Source organism: Vigna angularis, chromosome 1 (assembly GCF_016808095.1).
Source record: "Vigna angularis cultivar LongXiaoDou No.4 chromosome 1, ASM1680809v1, whole genome shotgun sequence".
In the NCBI taxonomy this organism is placed as follows: Eukaryota; Viridiplantae; Streptophyta; class Magnoliopsida; order Fabales; family Fabaceae; genus Vigna; species Vigna angularis.
Window position 1 is genome coordinate 24,626,368 of NC_068970.1, and position 11,360 is coordinate 24,637,727.

The 11,360-nt window shown below is 33.6% G+C and overlaps 1 protein-coding gene across 1 annotated transcript; it reads left to right on the forward strand.

The window, feature by feature from the left end:
- The first annotated feature begins 2,103 nt into the window (after positions 1-2,103).
- LOC108323913 (probable isoprenylcysteine alpha-carbonyl methylesterase ICMEL2) lies at positions 2,104-10,684 on the forward strand. The gene is made up of 11 exons (XM_017556739.2): positions 2,104-2,664; positions 3,515-3,591; positions 3,706-3,775; positions 3,861-3,941; positions 5,478-5,552; positions 6,289-6,390; positions 6,512-6,652; positions 8,776-8,841; positions 8,933-9,076; positions 10,220-10,310; positions 10,430-10,684. The coding sequence occupies exons 1-11, from the start codon at positions 2,282-2,284 to the stop codon at positions 10,589-10,591; spliced, it is 1,392 nt and encodes a 463-aa protein (XP_017412228.1). The 5' UTR covers positions 2,104-2,281; the 3' UTR covers positions 10,592-10,684.
- The last annotated feature ends 676 nt before the right edge of the window (positions 10,685-11,360 follow it).

Sequence of the window (11,360 nt, forward strand, 5' to 3'; positions counted from 1 at the left end):
ATGGCTGGAAAATGAAGATGCAGGTTCAATGGAAGAGGTTGCTATTGTCAAATCTAGGGAGAAAGTCTCAGCCCAGAAAAGAAAACGAGCTGGAGACGGTGCACGGTGGTGGTCGGTGTGGGCTGTGGCTCCCTCAACGCGGAGGCATGTGCTGGAGTGTAAGTCTGAGGTTGACAGTGGGAATGGTGGCTGCCATGCACGCAAAGGCTGGAAAGCCACTGCCTTGAAATCTCCTTCTCATTTTTATATTTTTATTTATTTTTTTTTTGGACTTTTCTATTTTGTATGTTTTTGTATTTTGTATATATATTAATTTTTATGGATTTTATAAAAATGAAAATAAAATAAAACTAAAGTAAAATAAAGTTAATTAAAACCAAAAATAAAATGAAAATAAAAGATGAAATAAAGATAAAATTAAATAAAAAAGAAAAGATTTATTATATTTTTTATTTGATTTTTATTTTTTATGAAAATAAACTAAAAATGAAGATAAAATAAAAATGGGAATAAAGAGAAAAAGGATACAAATTTGACACACGTTTTTAAGATACCCGAACAAAATTGGGTGTTGACACTTACGTAACAAATAAATTTATACTACTTGGTAGTAAATTCAATTACAAACAAATACTAAATTTAAAAAAAAATTCATTTCATAATGCATTATAATTTATATAATTTAATAATAATTAATTTAAAAATTGTTTATATTTTTTGTCCCTTTATAAACATTTTTACAAATAAATATAACATTATTAAATAACATTTTATATTATATTTATAACAAGGGGCATTTTGGTAATCTATCATTTTTAACAATTAAACTATTTTTTTAAATCTATCACATCATTCAAATCCTACACTAATTCTCACAAACTTTACTTCCAAATCCACTCTCAATTACTCACAAATCCACTCAAAAAAACAATTATAAAATTACCCTCAAATCCACCCAAATCATCTCCCCCAAATCATCTCCCTCATTTCACCCCAAGAGAACAAAGCCTTAGTTTTAATAACAATTTAAGCGTCCTTTACGTTATTAAATTTTCTAAATTTATACATTTACATCAACAGTTCTTTTGAGTCACATCACAATCTCACTATTCAATTGATTTTAAATTAAAATAAAAAAAAGCACTTGTTATTTTATATAATATAATTTATATTAATCACAAAATTTTATATAATTAAAATATAAAGACAATTAACCACCTTACCATTTTAAAAAAAAATACATTAAAAATATAAAAAATCTGAGAACTCGATGGACACTTAATTGTAATAAAAACTCAGTTAAAATTATTCAAATTCATTAAAGACTCAAAAAGACTTAATTAAACTTATATTTAAAAATAGTCTCTTTTATTGACAAGAAAGATGGTAAAGAAAATAATAAACCCTTACTCAAACTAAGGTATAAATTTGAAGAAAACAATTATTATAATATAAAACCTATTTAAGTCTATACTTATTCTTTTTTATTTATTCAAACAAACATAAAAAAATTGGAGAATTTATTAAATATTTCCATTTATCCAAATAATATTTTTAGTTTGGTCTATATTGTCTACTTTGATAATTTGAATTTTATCTCTTTCTTTGAGTATTTGATTTTTCATTCAAATAAAACACGAGTCCCGCCTAAAAAACTTCAAATTACTGCACGGAAGTAAGATAAGGGGAATAACATACTAACCATTTAACAATGACTGAAATATATATTAAATTATTATTTTCTAAAGTTAATACCGTGTAGAAACTAATACGAAAAACCACACCGTTGCAGACAAATGTCTGGTTATTCCGTAAATTTTACAGTGTTTTCAGGTGTTTGTTAAAGATAAAGAAAAAAATATTTAATTTTTAGTTATTGTTTAAATAATTAGAAGAATTGAATAATTTATGAAGATATTTGTGTATTATTAAGACATATAAATGCTTTGAAGTGATTTTGTTATATTTGAATATTGTAAAGTATTCAGAGACATGGATAAAGATTTGAAGTGGTCTTGAATAAAAGAGGAAAGAAAGCATTTGAAGTGTTGCAGTTGGACGCACCTCGTTTGACGAGCTCAATATCCCATCTGGGCCCCACATTCTGGCGAACTAAGCCAATCACCACCTTTCTTTATTTCTTTCTCCGATTTTCAATTATTTTCTCTCCCTCTGTCACGCAACTCATATCATATCATACATGTATCGTGTCATCTTCCAATAATCCTCTGTGTAACCAACACGATTGGCTCACACACTCTGCATTCGCTTCAATCGCAAAATGCCATCTCAGATCTTTCCCACATCCAACCGTTCTCTTGATTCCGCGGTTTCAACTTCTTCCACGGCATTCATCCGTCCCAAAGAAGACCAAAATGACCCCTCCGTCAGCCTCCTCGATCACTCCGCCACCCCTTCCTACCGAGACTTGTCCCTCAAGCCGCCCTTGCCGCGGGCCTCCAGCTTCACCTCCTCGCGCACCAAACCCTCCCGCCCTCGCCACTCTTTCAATCAGAAACGCCGCCGCCGTGCCGCCAGCCAGGACTCCTTCCCCAACATCTCCGATCAGACTCACACCTCCACCCGCTCCTCCTTCGGCCGCGATGTCGCCGCCGAGACCTTTCTCTTGACTCGCCTTGGCTTCAAGATGCTCGGATACCTCGGGTATTATTATGTCCCTCTCCTGTCGTTCCCTTCGAGATCCTGCATTCACCCAAAATAGAATATATTCATGTGTGTATATATATATAGTGCAAGATTTCAACAGTGTAATCAAACAATGCTGATTTCTGACATCAAAGGTGACACAAGTGAAATGTAGTTTGGATTCTTTGACTGATGTCGGGGATCGACAAAACTGCATGTTTGGGTACTTAACTTATACTTTAACTATCGACGGGATTAGTTCGCCTAGCTATGAGATAGATACCCGTGGCTCCAATACGGATCTAGTGTTATGTTTGGCAAAGAGGATAGCATTACAGTGGATGAAATTAAGAATAACGAGTGAAAATAGGTGTGAAATAAAGTGATTGTTCAGGTGTTTTGATTGAATAGAGAGAGGGAGAGCGGGGGAGAATGTGGAAAAACAAGTGAGAAATAGTTCACTGGGTCACATTATTTTTAGTTTTGAAAGTATCTCGACTTATTCCTTTTTCTCCTCCGAACACACCTGATTGTTTCCATTGGCGCTTTGCACCTAATTTCTCACTTGCCAAACAGGGCCTACAAAATGATGTCTTTTTCTTTGTGGGTTTTTGAGGTTTTTCAGTATAGCTTGGTGTGACTGATTTGAATTGGTAATGCGATTGATAGGTTGTTATATATCTTCTTGAAAACTCCCATATTGTTTGTCTCAATTCTTAGGGTGCAGTTATATATGTCTATTAAGAACCTTCAATTAATGGAAGTTGGTTTAAGATGAACTCTAACATCTCTGTTTATTTGTTTTACGTGATTAGTATTTTAACATATACCATTTGTGGATGCTCTCTGATCATTTATTTCTGTTCAGGGTAGGCTATAAATGGATTACAAGATTTCTTGCCCTTAGTTGTTATGCACTACTTCTTTTTCCGGGCTTTATTCAAGGTCTGAATTCTGTGATCTATAACACTTTTCATACTTGTAATCTTATTATTATGTCCAGATTCTGATTTGAAATGCATTAATATCCCTCGACATTTACCGCGTTCTCTTTTATAGTTGGATATTACTATTTCTTCTCCAGTCAGATACGCAGAAGCATAGTTTATGGAGATAAACCTCGAAATAGGTATGCTTTATCACAATTGTCTCTGTACATTTAAAAATTCCTTTAATCGATGCAATTTTAATAAATAGCTAATTTTCTTTTGCAGGCTTGACTTGTATTTGCCTAAAAATGGCAGCGGTCCAAAACCAGTTGTTGCTTTTATTACTGGTGGAGCCTGGATTATTGGGTACGTGATGTCTGTGCTTCATTTCAAAATTGCAAATTAACGTAATTAGGTGTAATAAGTTTTTTTTATGTTGTTTGGATTGAGAGGATGTTCCCTATCCATGGAATTGTTGATTGGTATATGAGCTTCAATTCTTATTTTTATCTCCTATTAAAAAGAGAAGTTCATTATATTTTTGCGCACCATTAAGCTTATACATCATGGTGGTGGTAGTAAGAAGGTTGCCAATTTATCGAGACGCATAAAGAAAGGGGTTGAACATTAAGTTTTGGAATTGTGTGTAAATGTCGACCACAAGTGAACATTTATAATGACAATGTTTCATAATTGTACAATTATCTCAATAAATGCTAACTTTTATCAAATGTTGCATATTGAAATGTTTAAAACTAGTATTTACGTGTGCTATACTGAATACTCCCTTTCAAGCTTGGGCATATAAATAATATGCACCAAAATATTTCAACCTGGGAGATCCTTTGAAGGATTTGGTGAATATGTCAACAAATTGATTACTGGAACTGACAGTCAGTTTTAATTTTGCCTACAACAACTCAATAGCCTAATATGGATCTTCTTTCACATGGAAATCTTGCCCAATCAAAATAGTTTGGTAGTAGTTTACAATCTTTAATATCACCTTTGTTCACACTTTAATCTTGATGTATTTGAGGGTGCGAACCATGAAATCCCAACGAGCATCACAAGCAGAATTTAGTAATTGATTTACCACATTTGCTACAAAGGATATTTTGTCTACCTATTAGGCATGAATAGCTGCCCGGGTCTTTCTATGCGTCCCCCTAACCTAGGAGTAGTTTGATGGCATTGGAATCTACAAAGATGTCACAAGGTTTTCAACCAATCCTACTTGTTTCCTAGAAAATGTCAAAGGCATTTGGGAGAGGCAGATTGAGCAGCTTCAATACCCAAGCTACAAGTATTTGAGAAGAGTCAAATCCTTGGTTTGAAACTGAACGGTCAGTCAGATGTTGCTATAGACAGAATTCCCTGGGTCATTTCCGGTGATGGCGATGTTTTCAATGTGAACCTCAAGATAATTGTGAGTACTAAGTCACCAAAATTATGTAAAAAGAGGTTTACATGGAGTAAATCAAACCGACTAATACTATATCAAGTTTGGTTATTATGTGTTAAGTGTTGGGCAACCCATGTTTATATATATTGATTAAAGTAACCGTACAATGATATCCCTAATAAATGCTACTTGAAAGACAAGTATTAATATCTGCTAAAACGAATATCTACATGTGCAGCCTGAGCTATATTTAATTGTATTATTAAGTAGTTTCAACCTGAGGAGGTTATAGTTATATTTATAATTATATACTCTTTTTTTTTCCTTTTTTGACATTTATCATACCCTGTGCAATCAGAATAAGATGCTACAATTTCATTATTGAAGGGATTAACGTGTTTGTCTGTCTGTTGTATATAAACACACACACAAACACGTTCACCACTTACCAATTCTGTGATTACTAGTTTTAAAGTATGTGTACTGTGTTTGTGTAGTTACAAAGCATGGGGTACACTTCTAGGTCAACAGCTATCAGAGAGGGATATTATTGTGGCATGTATTGATTACAGGTGATACTTCCTTCCCCAACTTTCACATCTGTAAGGCTCTAGGTAGAAGCTATCTGCCCATTAAAATTGTTATGGAGACAAATATTCTGTTGTACTAGTAAATAGTAATAAAGAAAACTCTATTCCTGGGTTCTATTCTACTGTATCGTCTTATCATCTTTTCTAAATATTTTCTGTTTCAATTTATTCTTTGGTCCCGGTCCTTATGTTTTAGTTTGTACTGTCTCTTTTTGGTTTCTTCATGATATTGATGATAAAATAAGAACTCTTCGATAGTTTTCAATCTTCTCGTTTTTGTTTTTGAAAATTCTATTGATAAATTTAAAATATTGTTATATAATTAGAAAGTCTTAGGGTGTAACCAAGCCATTATTTGTAGTGACCCCTTTCAACTGCTCACTTTCCCGTTAGTTTTTATGGAGACTCCTGAATGGTTCCATATCTCTAATGTGCATCTTTTATGCAGGATTTCTTCCAGTTTAAAGCATGGGGATTGTTGAAATATAAAATTCAAAATCGAAATGAAATTTGGTAGTGAAAGCAGTAATGAATAATACCAATACAAGGAAATCAGTGGTTTGTGTTGTGCCTCATCACAAACCACTAAAAGCATATGTAATTCAAATTTTCTGTCAAGCTACTAGAGATTCACCTAAGAATAAATAGTTTACAGAAGTGAGTATTACTTGCTTTTGTCTTTCTATTGCTGTGTTATAAAACATTTTTTTTCTTGCAGAAATTTTCCCCAGGGAACCATCAGCGATATGATAGCTGATTCTTCTCAAGGCATCGCATTTGTGTGCAACAATATTGCAGAGTATGGAGGTGATCCTAACAGGTGAATAAACATTCTCTTAAGTTCAAAGTTTTCTCATTAAGGCATCCAATTTATTCTCTTGCTTTAAGTGTAATGTGCTTCTCATGATCAATAATGATACTTTTCCAATTTTTTCCCATAGAATTTACCTAATGGGACAATCAGCTGGAGCACATATTGCTGCATGTGTAATAGTGGAGCAGGCAATCAAAGAGGCAGGTGAAGGAGAGAGTACATCTTGGAGTCTTTCCCAGATTAAGACTTATTTTGGTTTATCTGGAGGGTAAGTACTTGCAGAAAGTCCCTTTCAGTAAAAGTCTCTTCCCTTTCAATCTTAGTAGTTAAATATGCGCGCTATAGCAGAGCGTCGCATGGCGAGAAATCTACCATTTTTTGTGCTGTAGTGGCGCAAGCTTCATACTATATGCAAGGGCTCTCTCACCTTAATTTAACACAAACCCCCAAACCCCAGGGGCATACCCACCTCTTGAAAGGGCCGTGGACATGTTTTGCTGTTATTTGTCCTAAAGTGGTGTCCCTCTGTGATATTGCTCAACCTCCCGTTTTATTTTATCGGCAAATTGGTGATATGTTGTTTTTTGTTAGCGGATTCAAACCCGCGACCTTTTATGTTTCCATCCCTTCCACTTTTATCATCAAACCAACCTTACATCTCCTATCGCTCACTCCTTTTGTTATATCCTTATGTTTTGTTCTTAAAGTTTTTCTTTAGTTTTTTTAATTATTTTAAACTTCATAGGTCGCCCTTGAAACAATTGCAGCATCATCCAGTTGGAAGCTTACAATTGTTTAATTTCTTGAATTTGTTGTTCTTGACTTGTGTGACGAGACTGATAACTATGATGTTATCCACATTTGAATTAGTCTTCTTTGCTGCGTTCTATATATATCTCTTTAGCTGGCTGTAGTACGTAGTGTTCTCTTCGATCTCATTTTTATGTTGATCAGAAATGAATAAGGACAAACTCAAGCCCCAAAGATAGCTTGAGTGATTAGGATTATTTAAGTCTTAACAAACACCTCTCACACAGGATTGGACATCTACAGTGACTTAACATCAATGCGGGATAGACTTCGATATCATATTCAAATTTGATTCCATCTAACTCAATCCAAAATGCTTTCTCAAGGGGTACCCATTTGTAAGGATTATTTTGGTTGACATTCCTACCCAATGTGGAGACATCTAATAATCTTCAATACCAAGTTTCTTTCTTTTCTTTCTTTATTGTTGGGATCAACTTTCTCCACTTTTTTTCATCCCGGGCGATATATTCCTCGTTTCCTTGGAAAAATAAATGATTGTTTTGAATGAAGTTTTGTCCCTTCAGTTTGTGGCCAATGAACGGAAGACTAGGTGAAACAATCAGGCTAGCTATGTCACCGTACCCTTCTTCAAACTGCTGTTCGTTTGCTATGAATGGTGCGAAATGGAGTTTGAAATCAAGGATGGGTCATCATATTGTGCCTTGCTACCTTGCAGAAAATATTGTATTTTCCTTGATTTGACTGGTTACAAGATGGTAGAACAAATAGGGAACTAGGGCAACAACTGTACACTTATCTAGGCTTAAGTGAGAGGACAGACAATATCTCCTAACTGGTAACACAAACTTACAGATATGAGATAGTAGAGATACCCAAAATAGGAATGACGGAACTAATGTCTGCACTTATGAAAACAAAATAGGAGGATTCTGTTTTATCCTGATAAGCAGGAACTATAATTGCCAATCTAGGGTTTGATCTTTGCAATTCAATTCTTCTAAAAAAATCGGAAGTTGAATTTAAGAATTAGCGGAGTCTGCGCATTAACGTCTCTTTAAGCTCAAAGGACTCGTAGAGTAGGGAGTCTGTTAGATATGTAATAAAGGTCGCTCGTGTTTTCACCTAACAATTTTGGCTATTGTTGTTGTTTGGTTCGTGAAAGATCTCATGATGTAAATGGAAATTTTGATCGTGATATTTTACAAAGTTCTACTAAGTTAGAAATGCAAATTTTAATGGTGATATGTTACAAAACCAGTTGTTCTACAAATATTAAAAATGTAAATTTTGATTGTAATATGTTCCAAAAGCGTTTTGTTTTAGTAATATAGGAGTGCTACACTGTTGTACATGTTACCGAATATAATGTAGCTCAAGTTGATCATGTATGGATTTAATCTTTTCAAATTATAATGGCAGAAATAAATGTCTCCAGAAGATATGTAATGTCTACTAATTCTTCCAATTATCGGTTTGATTTTGTTTCTTATGGTAAATGCAATGTTATATGATTGAGATTGTTTATTATATTACCTTGCAGCTCCCACCAATGATAGTTGACTTAACACTAAGATTAACATAATTTATTTTCTGTATTTCCTTCTTAAATCAATTCAGGTATAATTTATTTAACCTAGTAGATCATTTCCACAGTAGGGGTCTTTATCGGTCCATCTTTCTAAGGTACACACTTCATTCATCTTCAAGTGAGTTAATGTTCAGTTCCCTGCTTTTCGCTGTATTAGACTTTCAAATGACTACCTCTACCTTACAGCATAATGGAAGGGGAGGAATCCCTGAGACGGTTTTCTCCAGAAGTAATGGTTCAAGATCCAAACATTGGAAATGTCAATTCTCTACTACCTCCTGTAGTGCTTTTTCATGGGACTGGGGATTATTCAATACCATCAGATGCCAGGTTTGTGTCCGCCCGTTCTAAATATTTTGTAACAATAGAAAACAGGAGTATATATTGAGTGTCCTATTGAATTGTCGTGGTTTAGTTTTGCCGAGATAGCCTAGATGACCTTATTTGGGGAGCGTAGTGACAGATAATTACTGAATGATTTAGTTTTTAATGAGCATCTTACTTTAACTTCAAGTTATTGATAAGCACGTAGAAGAAACAGCACAGAAACGACCTATGTCAGTTCCTTGTCCCCCTGAAACTAGATTTCAGCAAACAATCAGTATAGAAAGAAAAAAAATTATGTAAGTGATGTAACGTGGTGATTAAGTTCAATTGTACGAGGAGATCTCACAATATCAATATCGTACTATTTGATGTCTTAAATTATCTCCTGGAATTAGTTTATCCATTTCTCTTGTTTTAATTTTTTTGGGTATATCTCCATACTTATCTGCTCTCGTATGACGTTTGAGTTCATTACTGTCAAAATGGGCATACTATTATAAGTGCGCTGTTAATGATCAACATAAGGTATAACAAGCATTCAAAAACCTACGGGATTTTCTGTGGTATCTGACGAACTTCAGAAATTGAAAAGGCATTCTCAAGTTATGTGGTTGTTTAAGCTCTTTGAACCTTTAGGAAAAGATTGCACCTTATGTGGTTGTTTAAGTGTGTTTTTTGATTGAGTGAATACTGATGAAGTGTGAGGTTGGAAATGGAAATACGTAATGGTAACAAAGTTACATTGTAAGCATTTTATAAGCGACAAAGCTGTGAGTGAAGAGCTATTGCTGTTATATGACCAAATCTATTTAGAATTAATTGAACCTTAAGAAATATTCTAGCAAGAATGTTTTCTTACGTACTAAACTTGGTTAAACTGTTAGAACCCGTTTTTTAAAAGGTTAAGTTGAAATGTGCGCATGTAATGCTTTTGCATGGGTTATAAAGTAGGCTTTAATCCTGTATATCCTTCAATGGGCTACTAGAAGAAATTTACCACTTTGAATGGTGGGTATTTACATTATGTAGCAGCGAATTGTCATTATAGTGCAAGTAATTCGCTTGTCTTCCTATTGAAGCATCCTCTTTAAAAAAAATTCGGATGTTTTCGCTGCTAGACTTTGACTAACATACTATTTTATACAGTAAATCATTTGCTGAAACTCTTAAAAGAGTTGGAGTGACGGCTGAAGCAATTATGTACGATGGGAAGACTCATACAGATGTGTTTCTACAGGTATTTGGTCACTCTGCTTCTCATAGATTTTGATAAATCTGTTCCTTTTCTTTATTGCCGAGACAACTCTACCATTTTTCAATAAGCAGGCATTGATGTGAAATGGTTATACATTTCAGGATCCGATGAGAGGTGGAAAAGATGACATGTTTGAAGATTTAGTAGGATATATCCACGCTGGTGATGCTGAGGCCCGTGCCAGAGATGCAGAGGCTCCTCCAAGGAGACGCCTTGTGCCTGAATGCATGTTAAAACTCGCTCATAGCGTTAGTCCATTCTAGTCTCCAACTAACATTCTTTCTCCATTTTATTATTTTTCTTTGTACATAATCTCATTCACCTCCTAAATTAATTTTCAACATTCCATTCTATTACTAGATTTAGCAATACAAGTAGACTCAAACATTTGCTTCTCATTAATGTTCAATTTTTAATTAAACCTAACTTCACTCAAAAAACTATCCTATTAGTGTGGCCAACTCTTTTTTTTTTTAACGTTTTAAAAGAAGATTAATTTTTAATAAATTTCAAGTCTCAATAATTCAACTACAGTAAAACTTTAATTGAATAGGAGTAATACGTTAACGATTATTAAATAAATATAATATTATAATTTTGTTCAATTGAAATTCTGAAATAATAATAGTAACATCTATGCATACATAATAAAAAATAAAAAATTAATATAATATTAAATTATAAGAAATTATTTGACATGATTTCTTTAGAAAGTGATTTGAGTTTTCAAAGTATAATTTTTCATAATTGTATCACAAGTTTGAGTTGGTTCGATGTTTGTACCATTCTTTCGAAGAAGATATAGTGAGTAAAATGAGGTACTAATTTAATTAGACATCAAAATTTTGTAAAATCAATGGTCTGTTCTCTGTGATGGAAATAAATGAGTCAAGTCATTAAACTGTAGAATTCCCTGGCTCATATGGCTCAATAATATTTAAGAAACAGAACCGTTAATAATGAGTTTCTCGTTTTTATTAATAAATAAAAAATAATTTCATTTCTTTTTAGTTTTAATTTTAGGGAATAAAG

Coding starts and splice junctions, on each gene's coding strand:
- LOC108323913 (XM_017556739.2), top strand. CDS start 2,282: ATGCCATCTCAGATCTTTCCCACATCCAACCGTTCTCTTGATTCCGCG. Junction 2,665..3,514: donor AAGATGCTCGGATACCTCGG/GTATTATTATGT, acceptor ATTTCTGTTCAG/GGTAGGCTATAAATGGATTA. Junction 3,592..3,705: donor TTTTCCGGGCTTTATTCAAG/GTCTGAATTCTG, acceptor TCTCTTTTATAG/TTGGATATTACTATTTCTTC.